The 23,647-nt window shown below is 34.9% G+C and overlaps 1 protein-coding gene across 1 annotated transcript in view; it reads right to left on the minus strand.

Moving 5' to 3' along the window:
- The window catches only part of LOC135216596 (uncharacterized), a 987,502-nt gene that overhangs the window by 113,528 nt on the left and 850,327 nt on the right, over positions 1-23,647 (minus strand). Inside the window, 2 exon segments of the mRNA XM_064251975.1 lie at positions 8,136-8,201; positions 19,300-19,487. Of these exon segments, the coding sequence (XP_064108045.1) occupies positions 8,136-8,201; positions 19,300-19,487 (254 nt within the window).

A 23,647-nucleotide genomic window follows, 5' to 3' on the forward strand; every position in this document is an offset into this window, starting at 1 on the left:
ATAAATTACGTAGTATTCAACATAGAGCCTAATCAGGGTGTGAAACATGTAAATTAAGAAAAATGCAATATTAACTATACTGAAATACAAACTAGTTAGTTCATAGTTAATAAAATCATGTGGTATTTGCTGTATCAAGCATGTGCAAATCATGCTACAGTTAATAAAATCATGAAGTATATGCTGTATCATGACTTAGCATGTGCAAATCCAACCAAGCACATAAAAAATTAAGCTTAACCTACAAGACATGGTTAAGAGGTGCCTGGCTTAAAAGATCAGACAAACTGCAGTGCTCTAACACAATGGAGGCATAAAAAAATATTTTATGGGTATCATTGTCTAAATCTGAATCTAGACGCTAGATGAATTTTACCTATCAACAACCTAATCTCTAGTGATACAAGATATGAACAATCATGTCAAAAATACCTCTGTCCTAACACACCAAACAACAGGAGACAAAATCATTGAACTTTCAATCCTAGTCAAAGGGGAAAAAAATTGTTCCTGTGTCTGACACAAAAATATGTCACTTAAAACCCCAATCAAAGGAAAGAACAAAAATAGTAGAGCAGCCAGTTCACCGGTCAGCTTACAGAACAATGCTTATCCCATTTGGGTAAAACCCAACATCCAACAAATGGGCATGTTTTTGGCCCTAACTGTAACTGGCACAAGTAATGATCCAATTCATGTAAAACCCCACAGCCAGAACTTACTTGAAGAAATACCTCTACACATGGACCTACTTGAAAAGCCCATAAATAGCTTAGCTCACAAGAAAGTGAAGGTTAAAAGGTGAAAAAATTCTGTAACACAGGATTTCCAGGGGCAACTTTTGGAATTGTGAGATTCTCAATAACAAAAAAAGTACAAACTATACTAGTATAGCACACACTTTTTCCATAGATGACATTGCGAAGCAGTGTACACAGATTACCCTACATATGATATTGCTGATTAATGCAATCTTACCTTGAGATGATCTTAATATTCCCATAAATAGATAGATGTACTATTTGCATATTAATTTTACATTTACTCTCAAATCTTATTCAAATATATACGGAAAAAGAAAAGCTACATTATATTTTTAGCTATCTGTGTGATTTTGTGTCCTAAGGTTGACTGGACCCATTAGATCAAACACTTGGCAGACATTGGGTGGAGTAAAATGGTCAAGACAGAGATGAGGTGTGACCCATTAGTGTTCAAAAAAATCTTGAGATTAAACTCACAGGGTACTCTGTACATAGTTATCTTAAAAAGAGTAGCAGGGCTATTTAACACTTAAGAATGTCCAAAACAAACATATGAAGGCCTACCAAATTCCAAAGGCCACAAGGTGGTCCTCTGGCTAACACAAGGAGAAGAGAACATTCCTACGTGATTAAAAGAACAAACACCATGAAAAAAACAAAAAAACCTGATGGAATTTTTACGATATGCTGCACCATGTTAATGTTATTTGGAGTGAATATACAAGGGGTATTAACAACAGACATCATACTTAAACTCTCAGATATAATGGGTTAGTACAGCTCAATGATCACTTTAAAAAATTCCACATATAGTATCATAGTAGGCAATTATTGGCTCCTCTCTTAAGAACACTCACTGTCGTTACATTATTCAGAGATTCAGAGATCTTTTAGAAACCATCATCTTAAAGTCATTCAAAAGATCTTTTCACCCATACTCTTAAGATATTTGGAAGGCTATCATTCTGCCATTTCAATTCTTAAAAGAGTTTGTCTCTGCATGAAAGACTTTCAAGCTTTTCAGGCCTTGGGGGGATCCAATATACTCAGTAACAAAAAGAAATATAGTATAACTTACCATCAACGGTTCATTCCCCTACTTATTTAGACCCTTCATTATTGGTGAAAACTGGTAGTGTGTATTTAGGTATTTACACCTGTTCTGTAAACTCAACTCATTACTAAAATAAAAGCAAAAGTTTTAAGTGATTCATATTAAAGTTTTTCTTACTGAATATTTTTTTATGGAAAGGTTGGGTTAATCGTTATTACTTGGTTTTGCTGCATTAAGACAGGAAATATCATTAAATGCTGAATCTTTTTTAAACAGTTTATGACAAAACTTGGTTTTCAAAAAGAAGCTACAAAGACACTGCTGGCTAAAAATTGTTGCTTTTGTCACCTTATCTAAATTGTACGACTTATGGATAGCTTCTTATACATCTTGTGTCAAATTTCAAACTACTTTCATTTATAGATAGGAAACCTATTAAAGTATAAAGATAATTTAGATAAAAAAAATCTAGTGCATTAAGTTAATTTAGTTAAAAGAAAAATTAACACCAAAACTCAATAAGCATATGATCAGGAGAGCTTTGAGCACAACTTAATCATAGTAGCACACTCATCAAATTACAGTAAATGACACCCTGCACCGCTCACACTAACAACCACGAACATATCTTGTATCAGTTGTATGTCAAGAGTTTAATCTAGGTTTCACATCACATACAAAATTGGCCAGCAAATAAAATTATAAGAATTTGTAAAATCTAAAATATACCTAAAGTTTGCTTAACATTTATCTTCAATAATATGCAATCATATCCAGCTCATATGTTGTGTACAAGTGAATATTGTTATAGCCTCATATATTTAGCACTTCAAAAAACCAGAATATTTTGATACTGGCACAGTGCCTATTCTATCATTTACACTAATACACACAAGGAGGGTGCAAATACAATAGTGTGAACAGTATAATGACGAGCCTAGCCTATGCTACCTCTAGGCTACCCAAAAATCCTATGGCTAGCCTATGAAAATGTAAATTAGCTTTATCACTTATGCAGAATCCAAAGAATAAGAAGTATTCTTGTGTCTTCTTTATAAGTGTAACCATACAGCAAATAATGAAAAATCTTGACACTTCGGCCATGCAAAAATGTTTCATTCAATACCTATGTCACAGTAGCCTAGCCCACAACATAGCAATGACAAGGTAGTCCCTCGCTAGTGATGAATTTGGGACTCATTTGCGCATGTGATTTTGTGACGTCGTGCAAACTGGTTGAAGCGACAATTTACTGATGTTAACATAGGGATAATTGTCTATGTTACACTTTGAAATACAATTTGATAAATATCCTTACATAGATTTAAACGGTGAACATGATTTTGGACATATGAAATATTGTAGTTCATGTGAATATCGATAATAGAGAAATCGAATAAGCGAAATGTTGCACAAATAAGGTTTTTAAGTGTGAAACTTTTAGAGACTGACGGGATCCTGGAGACTGAGGTCACAGGATTTTTTTTTTTTTTACGGCATTTTGAAACTTCCTTGTCTTGGCCTTGTGTGCATTTGGAACCTCGTTATCAATTGTTTTGAAGTTGATTTCCTTTGTGAGTTGTCCATTGGCGCGAGTCCGCCTTTGAGTTCAAGTATTTTTATTAATTTTACTTAGCTTAATTTTGTGATAAAATTGGGGTTCACAATTTAATCACAAAATTAAACTGTTAATTTAACAAAATACCTACATGAACTGAAAGGCGGACTTGCGCCAACGGACAACTTACAAAAGGAAATCAACTTGAAAACAATTCATGACGAAGTTCCAAATGCACACAAGGACAAGACAGAGAAGTTTAAAAAAGTGGAGAAATCCCGTGACCTCAGTCTACAGGATCCCGTCAGTCTCTAAAAGTTTCACACAAAAAAACCTTATTTGTGCAACATTTCGCCTATATGATTTCTCAAAGATCGATTTTCACAGGAAATACAATATTTCATGTGTCCAAAATTGCATTCATTACTTAAATCTATGGCGGGATATTTATTAAATCGCATTTCAAAGTGAAAAAAGGCAATTATCCCAATGTTTACATCAGTAACTGTTGTTTTTATATCATGGCCTAGCCTACCATGATAAAGTAATTTTCATTAACCAAAAGGCCTCCAAAGGTCTTTGTATTGCATGTATAATAAATGATTACTATGTACATACAAAGAAAATTAAAACAACAACTACATTACCATAATGTTAAATGGTAATGTTATTTGTATTTTCCACATATTGAATTTTGTTTGTCCATTACAGTATACACTGTATACAGTTACTATATTAATAACCATTTGTAAGTACCGCATCATACAGTGTGCAATATAGTATCCAAGAATAACAACTGGAAAACAATGATCAAGCAATAAGGATACATTTGGAAGAGCCAAGGCCCATGGCCACAGTTGAGGGAACAAGCTTTTGGACTGAGACTAAATTCCCTCCACCCCAAAAATCCACATTTTGATCATCCCTTTTCCCCTTCCCTCTTCAATAAACCAATTGGGACACACCATTCCCATGAAGCAAATCATGATATGTACAATGCTCAATTTATTTGCAATCCCATCCAAATAATTCAATCTCCGCTCTGCACATCCATTTACACATTATGCACCTTTACTTAGCCATTTAATGCTGTTGAGATAGATATGTTCACTGAAAAAAAAAAAAAAAACTGTGATCACGGGCACCGTGTGGATATGGAAGTGCAGATAACTGAGGCATTGCTGAATGCGATAATTACTAGCTTGAGGGTAAAAAGCTGGATGTTTGGCCCTACATGAAACAAAGTGAAAGTAATTGTGGGCAATTATGGGAAGAACAAAGAGTTACAGTGTCTTGACTACGTGAATGTTACAGCTAAGGAAAAGGGTAGTACTATTTGTAGTGTCAGAAGACTCGGGATCTGAGGAAGAGTATGAATGTGCTGGTTTAGCAATTGCATAGGTAAGATTGAATGTGGTAGAACTTGTTAGGTGGAATTGCTTTCGGAAAAGATGGATGTTGCCTGCATTTAACAGCACTCAGCTTATGAAGTGAGTATTTTTGAGACTTTTTGTGGAAGATAGAAGAAAGGCAGAGCTGAATGATGAAGAGTGGAATAGGTAAGTGTAAGATTAAGAAAGTTGTGCAAGTGACTTTATCTATCTATGTAAGGACAGTAACTGATGGAATGTCATTGTGAGATTAAGGGATTTTAGATGCTGCATTATGCTGGCTAAAGCGTGACTAAGTAGATTACCAGGGTTATATAATTTAAGTCTGGATGAGGGAAAGTTTCTGAAGTAAGATGGGAGAAATATTGCTGCTCCACCATGCATAGTTAAGGAGACAGAGGCAACTTTAAAATTAAGTGGCATGATCAGATATAAATAATACTTATAACAAAATTTGTATAAAATGTGGAGGATGGTGTGTATGTAAAGTAAATATATACTGTTAGAAACAATTAAAAGTAAAGTCAGAAGTTAGAGGAATAAAATCTGACATAAATGCAAAGTTGTGGGATAAGAAAACTAACTCTAATCAGAGTAGGGCATATTTGATGCTTGTGGATAATAGAGTACTAACTGAGTATAAGGTAGGGAAACTGGATCACTATCGGAAAGTGTTTTCAAGAGGGGACTGCTAAGAATAAGTGGAGCAAGAATAAGGCTTGACATTAATTGAAAATCAAGTTTATACGTTCCTTGACTGATGTTCATATTATGGTTGTAACTTTCTTTTATAAAGCTAGATTCAATGATATTTCCCTTTCCATTTCATTATTAGAATACACAATCCTTTTTACCCCTTCCCAGTTAACAGCACGATTGTTCTCACTAACATGTACAAAAATACCACTGTTTCCTGTGCATATCTCTCACATTTTTTATGTTATTCTGTTCTCTCTACCAATGCTTTACCCGTTTGACCAATGTAAAAGTTGTCACAACTTACATGAAATTTTATATACACATTCTTCAGTGTTGTTGGGGGGAGTTCTCGATGTACGTTTCATTGCTTCATTATTTTTAAAGGCAACATTTACACCAAAATTCTTCTGGGGATGAGGGCTATCTTTCATATTATCATTATAAGGTAGTTTTCGTGTTGTATGGTTAATTTTGTTTTTTATACATGGTCTTTTTTGCCGCATCTAATGCATTGTTTAGTACACTGTCAAAATATTTCGGTTTCTTGCCTGTATTCCGAATCTCATCTATTCTGGGCTACATACCCTTAATGCTCTTAGAAACATAGATGTAAACACTGATTTCTTAACCTTGTTGTTTTGTCCAGAATAGAAATGCACATAGGAAGAAATATTGATAGGTTTGCTGTAAACACTATATTTAAACCCATTACTATTTCTCCGTATGAGGACATCCAAAAAGGGTAGGCATCCATCATTTTCCATTTCCATAGTAGATTTAATTGATGGTACTAATTGATTTAACCTGGCAAAAAAGTTATTTACATCTTTGTTCCCTGGCCATATGCAAATTATGTCGTCAACATATCTGAACCAAACTACATTGTGTGGAATTAGGTTGTTTAATATTTTCTTTTCAAAAAATTCCATATATAAGTTACTTAGCACTGGGACAGAGGGTTTCCCATTGCCATACCAAAATTTTGAGTAAATTTTTCCATTAAATTCAAATTTATATTCTGTCACACATAATTTAATCAGTTCAATTGCCGTGCTTTTAGAAAATGGGATATCCAGCTGTGTGTTTTCTAATGATTCAGATAAAAACTATAGTAGATCATCAATTGGTACCTTTGTGAATAGTAATACTACATAAAAACTCACAGGCTTCGATTCACTATTAACATGTACATTATTTAGTTTATTTATCAAGTCCACATTACTCTTGATATTGGCATTAGAGATGGTACCTACCAATGAGTTAAGGATATCCACTAAGTACTTTGCTAGTTTGTAAGATGCAGAACCCACTGAGCTAAAAAATTTGCTTGTACTACCTTATAATAATAATATGAAAGATATCCCCCATCTCCTGAAGAATTTCGGTGTAAATGTCGCTTTTAAAAACAATAAGACAATGAAACATGTACCATACTTATCAAGAACTCCCGTGACAATACTAAAGGATGTGTATACAAAATTCCATGCAAGTCTTGTGACGACTTTTACATTGGTCAAACGGGTAAAACACTGGTAAAGAGAATAGAATAACATGAAAAATGTGTGAGATATACACAGGGAAACATTGGTATTTTTGTACATGGTAGTGAGAACAATCGTGCTATTAACTGGGAAGGGGCAAAATCTATAAAAGAAATTTACAACCACAATATGAACATCAGTCAAGGAATGTATAAACTTGATGCTTTAATATCAAAAGAACTTTGTAAATTGTTTATATTTTAAGGTAGGTAGCAGAGATGTAGTATGGAAATAGGATTATTATATCTGTGAACATTGTAAGGGGTCAATAATGCTAATGAGTTTCCAACCCCGCCTCCCTGACATCTGTCAATCGTGGATTTGTTGTCTCCTATGGTGGGTATGTTTATCCGTAGTGTCCCTTGTGAATTTATTGTGGATTTTAGTCAAATGAGTTTTGAAAGCCACTCCTACCTTGACACCTGCCTGTGGGTGAATCTGCAGCTCAAACAAACCGGTCAAGACCTACACCCCGCCTCTTATTTTTCACCTTATACACACACACACACACACACACACACACACACACACACACACATATATATATATATATTATATATATATATATATATATATATATATGTACATACACACACAAGGCCCTATGCTATGATGATGATGAAATAAATCATAATCCTCTTAGCACCAATGGCACTATGGCATTACAAAGTATGTAATATCTCATAAAAGTTTAATGTAATTGATACAGTTATGACTTTTAAAGGAAGAAATGATAATGACCATCAATTCACTCGAATTCGCTTAAAAAAGAAGAAATCCAATTCTCTTAAAAATTATAAAATCTAATCTATCGATTTAATATCATAAGAGTACATGGTCTGAATGATTTATTCATTATACTATATCTCTTACCTTTATCTATTATACCTAGTAACTACAAAAATACTCTTTACTGCACAGCTATGAAACTAATCCTACAGGTGCCCACAAAAGCTAAAGAGAAAGGAGTAATTTACATCAGTGGCTCAACTTTAGGTGCCTTTTTTCTATGAACTGTTAGGAAAAAATATTTAGAAAAGGAAGCAAGCTCACAGGTTTAAAATAAGGACAGGAGACGTGATGCAGACTTGAAAAGCGTCACACAATCTGTGACTTTCAAATACTTACAACAAGCTCTGGGGAGCACCTCCTACTAGTATCAGTGTTCTGAAGGCGACTATACTCCTCCGACACCTACAGATTCAAGGATGGCATCAAAAGAAAACCAGAACTGAGCTACTGCTGCTCAAGGTCGCTACTGACAACCTCTTTAATGGATTTACATAGTCAACTCCACCTTCAATCTCTGCATTAGTGTCCTACTTACTAGTGTTAGCTGACAGCATACTTTCCATACAACTACCCCTTACTAGAACTATGACAGTCAGTATATCTCAAACACCAAAAATATTTAGCAAACACAACAATACAAGATAAGAAAAGGACATTATCAATAATCTGCACCAGAAGACACGGGGAGTTTTCAGAATATTAAAAGAAAAGTTCACTGATACAATGCTAACAAATGTATGATATACAAGCAAATAACATGATAAAAATTATTTTTGGAATACTACTTCCACATTTGTTTGATGAACATACAGTACAAGTATGACTTATAAAGGTTTATAACTTTCATTTGCATAGTATGTACTAGTTTTTGACAGACACACGATATACTGCGTTAATATATTTAATGTGATTACATATCTAGTGCATATCCATTTATATTATGTTTTCTAAACTCTAGTAATACAATTAATGTCCCATGTAATCATTAGTTATACTGTAGTATAAACTATAACAACAATTCTATTGTCTCTTTTATTTTTGTTTGTCAATACAGTACATGAAATTTTTTTTAGAGACAATAAAGAAAAAAAACAGGATATTTAATATCTTGCACCCAGTTGTAGATGAAAATTTTTCCCAATACGTAACTCAAAAGATATATTTCTACAAAATATTAGGGAAGATTTTAATATGATGGGAGAAAACAAGATTTGATGTAAGAAAAACCTATTTTTGGTGGCCACTTTATCCTCAAAGGATTTATCTCTATGGTCCCAGGCTCTGTATGATAGACCCACTAATATAATGAATTCCCTCACAGCTGGTCTTAGGCTGGGAAAGTTTCACTTTTGGTGTAGTGATGCAATACAAATGGACTTAAGGCAGGGCTCTTTACCCTACATACATCAGCTACACATATGATTGTGATTCACTTGCTCTTTTGCATGTGGCAGTCGGCATAGGTAAGCCAATCCATTAATCTTCACGTCTGTGAAAGAAGCATCCACCAAAGATTCCAATGCTTCTTTTTCTTCATGGAAAGCAGATGGTGTTGAGAAATCACAGTAGCAACACTAACCGTCAAAGGAGAATATAAAAGAAACCAACTGATGAGAAAACGGCCTATGTCCTGTGGAAAAACTCCCCAATAAAGAGCGATAAAGAACTTTCGGGAGTATTAACTTTTGAGAAAGAAGAGACATACCCATCATTGTTGTGATGGAATGCAGGATAACTACTCCACCTCAGCAAGCCATGTAAGGCATCACATTTGCTCTATTAATCAGGGTTCTGTGAGGAAATAACAGTATACAGAAGGATAAATAAAACTGAAGGTATGTTAAAGTTATGACAATAAAGTGACTTATCTAACCACATCAAGATGGAAAGCTGGATAACTGCTCTATCACAGCAATATCTCAGAGGCATCATGGTATCAGAGGGTATCATCAGTCTTCTTGGGGACCTCTGGGGCTGGACTTACCACATCACCTATTGACACACACTGCATTCAAACCTCTCTTCAATCTCATGGCAGTAATGTTAAGGAACACTATCACTGATGGCCACCTTAAACACATAGAGCTCATCAAAAAGTGACGTTTCTGTGCCAAGAGAACAAGATGCCCACCTTCTGGACATCATGCATCTCAGGGAAAGACTAGGGGTCTGCCTTTTTAATTGAGGGCACTACGATTATTCTCAGGCCATGCAGTGAAGCAACTTTCTAGTGGTAAGGTGTAAGAAAAGAGGATCACCAGGAACGTTAGCTGTGACATCTAAGTAAACCTGGAGTGGCTGGATCAGACATAATATTTTATCTGTGATACTGAGTTCCCACAGAAGATTAAGGGCTTCCCTCTTCAACATTCCACCCACTCTTACCATATAGAATGGTATTGTAGATAGATAAAGTCCATAGTTTCTGTACTGGGTACCTAGCAGTGTTAGGTGGAAAATATTCATAGTAGACCAAATTAAGAGGGTTAACAGACTTTTTAATACCTTCAAAATCTGTGATATTGGAAGCAAGAGGTGGATCATCTTCCATTTAATCCAGTCCTATAAAAATGCACCTCTTGCTACTGCCTGAACAATCTTCGGTGAGGTAAGGGTCCACTTCCAGATATGGAAGCAGGCTGGGAATCACTTGGAGGGTATAGATTGGTCTTATCCACATGGTTGAAGCTGCTGTCTGCCTTGACAGGGAGTCTGTTCTGATGTTGACTGAGACTGCAAGATGGATTACGATAAGTGCCACTTCCTTGCTTAACACATTTGAAGGATGGACAGTGTGACTGCAATGAGGGAAGCTGAGAGAACTGAGCCTCTTGACACATGTCATTGCTGTCATGCTGTCCATAACCAAATAAATATGAGTACGCTGGAGGGTTTAATCTTCTGAGAGACAGGAAGCAACCATCAATTCCAAGGAATTGATATAACACCTCATAAATAAATCCGACAACCATCTTGCACCTACCTAACAATTCTCCAAATGGCCTTTGCAATCTGTCAAGGAGGCATCCTTTCATCAATTCACTATCTTAAAGGTGAAGGACCAGATGGCCAAGGCTATCTGGAGGGAGTGCTAATTCTCAAGGATAGTGTTGTCATCAAAGCAGTTTCTGTATTCTAATAAAAAGAGGGGCCAAACACCATTCTGTATGGGGGAAGGTGGTGCTGTCCTGTATTTCTACATTTCACATTGATCATCTTTTGTTTACTGAAAAAGGATTTGTTATTCAGCAAGAAGAGACACACCAAATCTTCATGCTTAAGGAATTTCGAGTCCAAGCTGGTCTGAGTGCTAAGACCAATCATACTACCAGTTAAACCACAAGAGAAGGAGGGGCATCATTCTGGGAGACAAGGGTACCCTAATGAGAATATCGGAAACTGACTCTTCATCTTAGCTTTGGGCTTATTGATGGCCTGCTCCTTTGGGCTTACTGATAGCTTGCTCCAAAGACCTTACTTCCTTAGCAAGAGTACCCACCTTCATGCAGATGGACTTTAAGGACAATCTAGTCTCTCTCCTAATGGATGAAAACATCTTGATAATTGTCAAAGTCAGTATCCAAGGCTGCCCTGAATTCCTGACATGAATCTTCAATAACTTCCTGACTAAAGTGGCATTCAGTATCAAGGGACCCTTTAATACTGTATAAGATCTTCTAACATATCTTTGTAAACTCTGCATTAGGATCTCTTTAAGAAAAGTGTCTGGTTGGGTGGGTTGGACATGACTCTTCATCTTAGCTTTGGGCTTATTGATGGCCTGCTCCTTTGGGCTTACTGATAGCTTGCTCCAAAGACCTTACTTCCTTAGCAAGAGTACCCACCTAGTCATATCACCACTACCCAATAGAAAAGGGGTCTTGTGTGAAGGATTAGGAACCATAATAGAAACAGGAGGACTTTCAGCTGGGGTCCTCCTCAATTTGCATGGGAAAGCTCAGATCTAACTCTGGAGGCTACTCCTCCGGCAAGAAAAAGATCTGTACCCTACACTTACTAGGCTAACTAAGGAGAGCCCAGTACTTGGTCCACATATCGCCCACCACTCAGGGCATTTGTCTCAATTAATGACTCTCCCATTCCATCAAAGATATCAAAAAGGAAGGCCTTGGATTCTGATGACTTGCCATGTTTGCCTGAATGGGGGACATACTCAGGGCAGGAAAGGAACACATGCTGTATGTGTTCTATTCCACCCACAATCCTACCAAACCATGAAACCAAATGAGTAGTTTAAATTGAGCGCCATAATCGTTTAGTCTAGCTGCCAGGAGCAAATTGCACACACTGAAAATGTCCAGCAACCACCCAAATTAATCACTGTTTACAAAGGCTAAGTTGTACCCAGGCCCACATGCAAAAAGTCAACTATACAGTTCACAACAGAACAAGGAAGTGAACTTCTAAACTTGCTTAGTGGCAGCCCTGTAATGGGAAAAAACAATAACATGAAAAATGGAGGGATGCAATCTGCATATACCGACTGGATAAGTGGGACATATCTAGAGGGAAACACCGACACTGTTAAAAGTGTGTGGCAGTGATGACTGGAGAGTAACAAGCTCTTTAAAATCAATACTGTTAAGGTCACAAGACAATGTATAAATATATTATGAGGGCACAAGTTTACTTAAAACTATTAACTTATGGTTACTCTTAAACTAAGATATTATTCATACAATCTATAGAGTTTATCAGAACAAAGAGAAGTAAAGGAAAAAAATTTTATCCTGCAAGGGTAAAAATTTATGCATCCAATACAAGTACTCTCAGTATATCTGTATATGTAAGGGTGTCACAGCACGCACGCACACACACACACACATACACACACACACACACACACACATATATATATATATATATATATATATATATATGTAATATATATATATATATATATATATATATATATATATATACAATCCATTTACAATAAAGGTATTATTCATGTAATCTAATTGTTACTCCAATTAAAGACACGGAAAAAGAAATTTATGCTGAAAAAGTAAATTTACATACAACCTGGGCCAATAATGTATACTTCTGGCTCCAGTGAAGGGTACAGTAAGATGAATTTTAACAAGGGGCTCATGATTCATGAAGGTAATGAGAAATATGTATTAATAAAAATAAGGTAGTATGCACTCAAGGGGCACCCACAGGGCAACACAAATACATATTTGAATATGAAAAAAGGGGGAATCATAATTAATAAATGTTATTCCATAATCAAACTTAATACTATTCCTCAACTAACAGTTACACCATCTGGGGAATAAAGCCCTGCACAATGAAACAAAAAATCTTGGTAAGCAGGACAGTGAAGCAGACGCCATGAAGACCAAGGGTAATGATATCATGGATAAGGCTTACCTGTGGCACTGCTGCCACTTCTGCAGAAGAGCAAGTGAATTATGATAATCAAAGTAGCTGCTGTGGGTAGGATAAAAAGCCTTCCTGCACCTTTATATTCCATGACTATACCCACAATGGCAATACTTCAGCCCAAGACCAACTATGAGAGAATTCTTGGTATTAGTCAATCTGTTTCATGAAGCCTTGGTGGGACTGCAAGGGTAACTCCATTAAGAATGAGCAGTTGCTACACTATCAGATATAAATTCCAAAATTAAATGGTGGTCCAAAAGTGGATCATTACAAGTTATAATTACAAATAAAGTAACTAAATTGTCCGAATGTTTAAAATCCATTATCTCATCATGTGAATTTCTTAAAAAAGTATACTGTAGGAACATAATTCCAAGAAGTCAAATGCATTATTTATTATCATGGGCTTATATCTTCATTTTGATTTTATTGGGCATAAAGTAGGTACAATTTCTTACATCAATTCACTACCATTTGCATATCATTTAAAAAACTCATTCTAAGTACTGAAACAAAATACTTGCAATTATACTTGAAACTTATTAACAAAAAGTCTTTGGAAACCCTTTTGCACAAAAATTAAAATCTGGTATATCAGTCAACTTTCAAATACCTTCTACTTTGCTTATTGAGTCTTTCCAATATGCTCCATGGAAGGTCTCACATAATTTTCATTAGTATTATGTCAACCCAATATTGTAAAACAAGAATGAAATGCATAATGCTTCAGTCTTTCCAAATTCATCAATACTGTAAAAACACGTCAGACAATTAGGAATCAATATTAAAAATTAAGTACCTGCATCTAAATATTACTTGCTTAGTCTTTCTATGGCGATTTTTAAGAAATCCTGTGTAGGCCAAACATGTCTAATGTTTTTCACAATGTGGCAACTCTTGCCGGTTAAAGACAAGAAAACGCTGGATTCCTCAGCGATGCTGAGATGAAAAACAATAGGAAACATGTCGTGTGCACAATTGAGTTCATTGACGCATTCCAAAGACATGAGTTAATCACGGGAAAGTTATAGAGTTTCATGTAGGTAGCATGCGTGTAGCTGTACATCAGTTAGTGGGTGTGTGTTTGAGATACGAGCCACAGAAAATGACATATAATCTCTAGTATGTGAATTAACGGAGGAATTAAATGACCAACTGTCAAAGTGGACAGTAGTGATTTCGGCGTAGAAGAGGCGTTGAAGGTCCGTCGGAAAAGGTAAAATTGAAATGACATTCAATTTGGTTTTAGAGAAAGGGAAGTGTGATGTGACAACACATTTTATTGACGAACTTTAATGTTTAATTGTCTGATAATTATATTTTCATTTTCAGATGAATTCAAAGCCACCATGTAGAAAAAGGGGATTTCTCTAGACGTGTTTTTAACTTAAGATAGACTATGAATTTTTGAACAGAAAGAGATGAAATATGGTTTTGGGAAGAATATGATAGTTTAACGTATCCGTTTTTTAGTTATTCTTAACCCATTTTACTCCATTTTCATGTTAGCTATTTTGGGAAATGAAAACTATATCTTTGTAATAGTTTCTACAAAGAAACTGTATACAAAGGCACTGTTTCAAAGGTGCTTTGAAGTGACCTCCGACACTGAATTGACTCTAAGAGAGTTCTGGAAGGACCACTTCAATATCTTTCATTATATAAGCCTTATAAATAAGGCTTGGCAGGGAATGACTTCCAGGTCAATGAACTCTGCCTGGAGAAAATTATGGCCAGAATGTTACTTCGAGAAGGATTTTGAAGGATTTGAGGCTGACCCTGATGACCCTACACTTGCTGTGGAATCTACTGTGTCTTTGCAGAACTACTTAATTGGGCTTGGATGTGAGTGGTGAGGATGTAGAAAAGTTAGTGGACGCTCACAGGGAAGAGCTAACCACTGAAGAGTTGCTAGACCTTCAGCAGGAGCAGAAACAGACGGAAGATGAGGAATCCGAGGAGGAGAAGGAAGAAGGTAGAGGGGATAATATACCTACTTCAGTAATTAAGGATAAGTTTTCCAAGTGAAGTGACATAAAAATTTTTATGGAGAATTATTTTTCCAACAAACACATTGTAATCCGTGTTTCCAACATATTTAATGACAATGCCTTGTTTCACTTAATGCAAATTTTAAAAACACCAGAAACAAATGACTCTGGGCAGTTTTGTTGTGTGACAGGGGTTCAGTGACTCTCAATCTGGTCCTAGTGCTAGCAAAAAGGAAGAGGGGAAGTAACCCCAGATAGTGCTTGTAACAAACAAAGACAAGTAACCCCAGATAGGTCCTTGATACCTGAAGTCCTTCTGGAGGGGGATTTCCCTCCCAAACAATAACCTCTCCTCCTCCCTCTCTCCTTCTCTCTGTCTTCCATATGCTACTCCATGAAGGTAAGAGTGATGTTAAATGATCATTTATTCACTTCATTAGTCATTTAGATTTCTTCATCATTGATTTCTGTATATAAAACTGTTTATTCCTTATAGTACAGTGGTACCTCGAGATACAAAATTAATCCGTTCCGAGGCGGCCTTCGTATCATGAGTTTTTCGTATCTTGAACCGCATTTTACATGTAAAATGCCTAATCTATTCCAAGCCCTACAAAAACATCCCAGTAAATTATATTTCCAGGCCTACAACACATGTTCTAGGATTACGACGCCGATCCAACGGAAGAAATATGACTCCAAAAAGGCAAAATACTGTACATACTTGAGTAATATTCAACTGCATGTAATGTTCAACCCCATTTTTACTGCATATGTTAGGACTGTAGCAGTATGTACTCATTTCAAATAACTATTAATTAACCATTAACTATAATACACAAACAAACAAACAAAATAAAACCTTCCAATCGTTTTTTTACATTCAGCTCTTATGAGTACCGAACGATCGCCAAGCAATCACTTTTCCTAGCACACAGTAAGCCATAAATTTTCATTGGTATCTCTCTTCAACTAATGAAACTACCAAACAGGATAATAACCATTCATTTCTATTCTTTATTCTATCTTTACCTAATGGAGATACCAAGTTACTGACAGCTACAATGAAACATATACGTAACGTAATATTAAAACAGAAGAAGAATTCTAGAAAATACATTTGTTGGCTTCAATGATACAGTCTGATTTATTTTTATATTTTATGATATCTAATTTACAATTTTTTAATTAAATGTATTGCATGTACTCATTTCAAATAATTATTAAGTAACCATTAACTATAATAAGCAATCAAACAAAAAAAAAAGCTTCCAAACTTCTGTTTACATCCAGCACTTACGAGTACCGGACGATCGCCAAGCAATCACTTTTCCTAGTACACAGTAAGCCATAAATTTTCAATATCTCTCTTCAACTACTGAAACTACCAAACAGTATAATAACCATTCATTTCTATTCTTTATTCTATCTTTACCTAATGTTTTTTTATATTAAATGTATTGCATAAATAACTTTTTCAATTTACAGCATCCTTTTACCAATAGAATACATAGAGCACAAGGGGTAGATGCTGACCAATAGGAGAGCAGGATCTTATGGGGTGACTAGCATCAGGAACCAATGGGAGAGCGGGAGGGTGGTGGCGAGTTTTAAAATTGTTCTCGGTGGTCCGGGCAAATCTCGGAACTTTACAGCAACAACCTTTCGTAACTTGAACTATTTTCGTATGTAGAGCCAAAAAATCTTCGTATTTGCTTTCGTATCTCGAGTTTTTCGTAAGTTGAGCCTTTCGTATGTCGAGGTACCACTTATTCATTTTATGAATAAAAATAAATTAAAAAACAATAAATAAAAATTACAAAACAAATGAGCAAAGTACTATGCATAGAATACTCTCTGGCAAGGATATTGAAAGCACAAAAAAATAGAAAATGTAGAATGCAAGGTATAAATGCTATGGCACAGCCACAAGCTTGAGAACATTGGTTAACTGACCTCCTTCGGGAATAAGGCAACTAATGTGCCTTCTATCATGGCCTAGCAGCCAAAAGTAGTAGCACAGAAACTTCAATTAAAACAACTGAAAGAAGGGGATCTTTAGTTGCCTATGGCATGTGACAAGAAACAAATGTAATAACCTTTAAAGAGCAAAACTATGAACTGGTAACACAATAAGATGTAAAATATGAAAAAGGACCAAGAAACAATGTTACATGCACCAAAATGTTAATGAAACATCAACAAGTGTTAAAGGAAAAATGTTTAGAAAGGCTGCACAATCAAAGAAGAAAAGGTGGAATATTACTCCTGAAAGGCTAAACTGAGCAATATGTAATATCAGCTTAGCACTTTTCCCTGTCATTCATTCATGAACAATTACAGTGACAAATTGCTTCTCTCGTGAATATTTGTATATATCTTCTTTGCTATTACCATTGTTTGTTATTAAGCAGAGCAGCATTCCTCATCCCACAACCTCCTATGAAGTGCCTATAGAGAAGATGCCTGTGATAATACAAGACCAGTCTAACTCAAAGTAATACACCTTTGTGGAAAAACCAGGTCTGCAAAAGAGAGGGGTGGTCTCGTCTTTAAGTTCCAAGGAGGAAAACTGAGTACCCATTTGACAATTGAAGAGGTGTTTTGTATGCATACCGTACACTGATTACAGTGATAATTTACTATACATACTGCATGGATATGATGTTACATGCAAAAATCATTAATTTCACAAAATATCAAAATTTTGTTTTATCACCTCATACTCATATTGAATAGAATTCAACAACATACAATATTTTACAAGTTAAATCATACAGTTATCAAAAAATATGATACAAAATTTTTCAGAACAAATGAATGTACCAGCACCACTTTAACAGCAGGCTAAATGGAAAAATTGAACCAGTGCAACTTCAAAAGTTTTATAATGACTCAGTTTTCATTACCAATTCAATGGAAGTGTACCAAATACAAACACCTGTTAGCTGAGAATGTGCTACAGATTCGCAAGTGCTGAAAATATACCATATGAAATGGCCTGAAGAGTGTCATACAAAAATTACCTTTACGAAATATTCAGCATTTAATTCATGGCAAAACCGTACATAAAATGTTGGCATATTATGGTAAGTTGTAAGCATATTAATGTAACCTATGGACTCTATGCCAAGTAAATGATTAATAGTACCTTTTCAACTAAAATTTCTAAGGAAACTTTTATGGGTTTCATCATAACTGCACTAGCACTGTTAAGTGAATTTATTTTTCAAATGACAGTATCAAAAATAAATCAGTGTTATTAATAAGAAAATTAAATTTTACCAGAAGTTAAAAAGTAATATGTATCCTGTACATGAAAGTCAAATTGAGCTTGAACAAGAAGGAACTTATAAGCTCACACATTTACAAGAAATAAAAATCATCTACCTAGCCCTCTAGAATGTCAGTGAACTCAAAACTTTCCTCTCCTCAAGTTATTTCAACAATTAATGCTAACCACTCAGTTCTTGGGAATAATTAAATTCTGTGAAATTAATATAGAGTTCCTAACTCAGAAATTTAATTTGAAAAATTTAACTACATGAATTTGGCATGGCACATGGATTAATCCTGAGACATCTAAGACTGAACATAATGTTAAGGATACGAAAAGCAGGAGTTTGCAGCATTGTTTCATCACACTGCTCAAACACTGAAATCCTCTCTTCATTCTGGGCTGAGTACAACACTTTCTGTTTCAGTGTAGGCAATAAAAATTAACAACAACTCTTTGCTTGTACTGAAAATCAGTTCTAAATTATTTAACAATTCTTTGTTAATATCTCATCCACAAAAGTTCTTACAAGTACATACTCAAAGTATTCTCTTTTACATATTTAAGTAGTAAATGTGTAAAATAGTAAATGTGTGAAAGATAAACACCTGAGAGCGCTGTGCAAAGGGGCTCAAACTACAGACATCAAGACTGATTCCCAAATTTAGTATGGTTTGTCTAATATTGATGGTAATGAGAGAGTAAGATCAGAATAATGGCAGCACTCAAGTCAAGTTAAGGCCATGAGTAGATTCAAGAGGTGAAGGAGCACAAGGAAATAAAGGAATCAACTGTATGCTAAATAAGCCAGCCTACTTACTACACTACATTTTGGTGTTTGGGTGTGAAGGTGAAGCAATTCGTCAAAGCTGCTGGCACGGTGACCTACAGGCGGAGTCACCAGGTGTCGCAGAATCTTTTTGCTGTCCACCCGAGGGCTGGCTGTCTGGGATCGACACTTGTGCTGTGTTCGCCTCGGACTGCCACTACTGCTGGCTGCTGACCCTCCTGTTTTATGGTACACCCACACACAAATATCATCATCAGTAGTGGATATGACATGAGGAAAGGAAAATAATCATAGCCATAGTTATCCTGTTAAGGGATAAGGGAATGTTGTTACGACCCTTGAACGAATGGACATTCCAAAATGAAGTCTATATCTGATAAAAGTGGTGAAGTGAGGATATAGAAAAGAGGTAAAGGCTGTGGATGATTGTTCTGATAACACAACAGTTTCCAGTACCTGTCTCAGAATACAACCTAAAAAGTGAAGGGAGAAAAAAATATGGCAAATATCTACTGTATTGACACTTGTGCATTTGATGTATCTCTTATGGTTAACAACAAACCCCATAAGGGCTACTTAATGAGTGGTTTTCCATATATATGTACTGTTTGTATGTACTTATTAAAATCTTTACTTAAACTTCCTGGTTTTTACTTGACACATTTGATTTACTACATCATTCTTTAAACAATGAAAAGTGAATCAAGGCATAACTAATTATTTTAATATTAATTTCGGCAAAACAGCTCAAAGAGTTTTTCCAAAGCTTTCAAGTAAATACATGCCTAAATATATATCTATTCACATTTATGAATTAATATACAGCCAGAAAGTCAGAAAGATTGGCCATAACCCAATTAGTAATCTATTTATGATGCAAGTGTGTAATGGTGATATGAGAAAGAGAAATGCAAAAAACTTCACAATGGAAGATGTGTACTATTTTATAAAAATCAATTACACCATTAACCACAGAAACTTTACAAAATACTTTAGGGATGGTAACTTAATTCAAGAGTAAAATCATCCTTTGCTCATGACAAACAGCATAAGGGATCAGAGGAAGTGTTGCGGTAGCACTGCCAGTTTACACCCCTTTCAATTATTTCATAGCAGGAAATGACATATTAATGCTGCTATTTGAATATTTAATTTGTTTTTAATTTTGCACTGGTTCATTTTCAAAGTGGAGCAGATTCTTTTATTAAAAAATGTTCCAGAATGCCAAGAATGATGAATGCAGAATTAGAATTCTATTTATGTATATGAATTCAATAACAAAGGCATTGAAGTTTTTGTGCAAATGATTTACATCTAGTGACTGTCATCTTATGGCAATAATTTTGGAAACAAGATTATTCATTACTCACTTATTGATTCTCCTTGAACAGTGTACAATAAGACAACACTATAAAGTCTAATTATCACTCACAGGGGTTTCTAATTACTTGAATTACCGATCATCTGTCATGAGTCTATAGGACATCAAATCAAGAGTATGTATATGAGGCAGGAAGTGGTGGTCAGATATCACAGTAGTATGACAATGATTATGTGTTAACTTACTAATGAAGATATGATGTAATGCAAAAACTTGACCAAGCTAGTATGTAATTTTAAACAATGCTGTACTTGGGCGACAAGATTATTCATTAATTCAAACAAACTATTAAGATAATTATTTTCTCATGTATACTAACTTTGAGAACATTGTATTACTGATTACATATTATTGCTGGATATTCTAAAAAAAAAAAAAAATTCTGTTTGGTGTTGATTCTAATGGTATTATACATATTGTAATAGTTACACAATGAGAGATGCTAACAAATAAAATTATTTATCACCTTTCCAGGCCTCTGCATGAAAATGACAAGGCACTAAACAGTGTTACAGAAATAAAGGACATTTCAAGTAAAGCAAATCAACACTGAACAACATGGCTACTTACAACTTACAACTACAGGTTAAGATTTGACATCTACACTTGTTAACTTTTATTAGACTACAGTCTGGGAAGTTTAACTTAGTGCAAACCACGACAATTTACAAATGCAGCAACTAATGAGGGAGTTTAATGTCTTGCAAGTTGTTAAATCCATTGTTTTATCAGAATGGGTTATGTGAGATTAAGTCATACCACTGGAAATGACCTTGCAACCACATACTGTATTACATAAGTTTTAAGAAAATTATTGGAAAACTAAAAATGCCACAATTAAGACCAACAATAAGTTAATCACATCTATCCAGTGCTGCAAAAGTGAACACAAATATAAAAATGATGGGACCAAATTAGCATTGACAATCAATTTAATTTTCTCAAGGCCAAAATGAAAAGGGTGATAGTTTAAATGTCCCTTTGAGTTATGGGAAATGAAGTTTTCCTTCTCAATGTAATGTTATAATTGTAAAAAGCTGAATTAATCTGAATTATAACTAAAATAATAGGAATGACAAGATGATTAATATGCTTAGTACTAAAAGATGGAGTAGGATATAAATGGGGGAATAAATGGCAAAATACAATACATGTACATGTTCATTATCTCCAAAATTATTATTAAATAACTTTTGTACTTATAAATATAAGGGTTGTGCTTATAAATATAAGGGAAAGGGAAGAAACACAAGAAACAAAACATCTATGTGTAATATGCTATAATCAGTCCTACATCAAAATTAAAAAAAAAACTCATGTCTGCCAGATACTGCTGGGTACAGACTACAGTTGCAAATATTTATTTCAAATTCATATGCTGTACATATGTGTTCCAAAAAAGAAAAGTGTGACTGTTTAGATGGCTCAACTACTTTTAAATATAATGAATATCTTACAAAATAAGTATTTATTTCTGAATCTTAAAACGAATATTTTCACTTTAAAATTACTTGTATGGTAGGATGTAATGGAAACATTTAACATGCCACTTGCAATATTATAGATAGTAATACTGCATATACAGTACATACAGTAAAAACAAAGGTGCCTAAAACAACAATGATGAACAAAATTTCTGACTACAAAAGAAAGTTTCCCATTTGTATATGCACTGTAACTGGAATTTTCACTGATAATAGGTAATAAAATTAGTTCAGGGAACATCACACAGGCAGCTTTAAACGTAAAACTTGGGAGGAGTATGCTACACAAAAATTATATTTCATAAAATTATTGAAAATCAAGACAGTGAACCAAGACAATATTGAAATAATAATCTCTTGGATAATGAACAGTACAATGAAATGTTGAAAACTGATGTAAATAGTAATGTATTCTTATAACATATTAGTTGTAAAAAAAAACCATATTTTAGAAAAACATATGAAGCAAGGAACAAAGTAAGACAAAGTAGATAGGGCAATCTTTATAAAAGAATGATTTTATGTTGTTTAACACGAATGGCCTTAATTATCTTCGCCATATCAATACCACCGTGCACATTCCTGAAAGAGATAAGAGAAAAAAGAAAAACCAGAAAACGTTTGTGATAGTATTGTAATGTTAAATTAAATGACTGGATGTGGCAAGGGAAGGAAAATCTGCAGTTACATTTCATTAGAATGGAAGCCTTGGCATTCTTACTTGGCTTATTTACTGATATTATGAGCAAGGGGAGTCCCTCAACAAGCGAAAAAGCTCATATATAAAAAAGCACTAAGGCAAGCAGACCTAAGCAGTGTGTGAGAAGATCTGGATAACTCTAAACTCTTGGCATTCTGACAGAAGTACTTCCGTTCATTTCTTTTTGCCACAACATTTTCAGAGGAGCTTGCAGGCTTCTTTGCACTGTTAAGCTGCTGCTGCTGCTGCAGGTGCATCTGCTAAACTAGATTCACATCACAGCATGTGGAAAAGATATCAGGACAGCTTGCAAGAGGGAAAGCAGACTTTCATGAAAACGAGTTTTCAAAATTCTCTCTTTAATTTACTTTTATGAGTTCTGATATATTCAGAAAAAGTTACAAAATTTCTCGCTAAAGACAGAAGTATAAAAAAAGATTCAAGTGTTAACTTCAAAATGAGAAACAAAGTGGTGTTTATATTTACAGTTACCGGAAATTATTGTGGAAAACTGATTTGCGAAGGATATATTCAGTATAGTTTAGTACTCAGGTCGCATGATTGGAGGCAGCAACTGTTTTGTTTTAATAATAGTGACTAGTTTAAGATGTATAGAGGAAGACTGAGAATTGTATCCAGAAGATATTGGATGAAAAGAACAGGAATAAAAAGAAGAGGAAAAGGAATACAGAGCAAAGGTGGGTTTGAGAGATGACAATAGAATCTGTGCAGCAGAAGGGACAGTGAACAACGAGAAGAGTTAGAGAAAGAAGAGGAATAAAGAAGTGACAGAGAAGAATGAGTGTGAGTGTT

This window comes from Macrobrachium nipponense, chromosome 6 (assembly GCF_015104395.2).
Source record: "Macrobrachium nipponense isolate FS-2020 chromosome 6, ASM1510439v2, whole genome shotgun sequence".
NCBI classification, from domain to species: Eukaryota; Metazoa; Arthropoda; class Malacostraca; order Decapoda; family Palaemonidae; genus Macrobrachium; species Macrobrachium nipponense.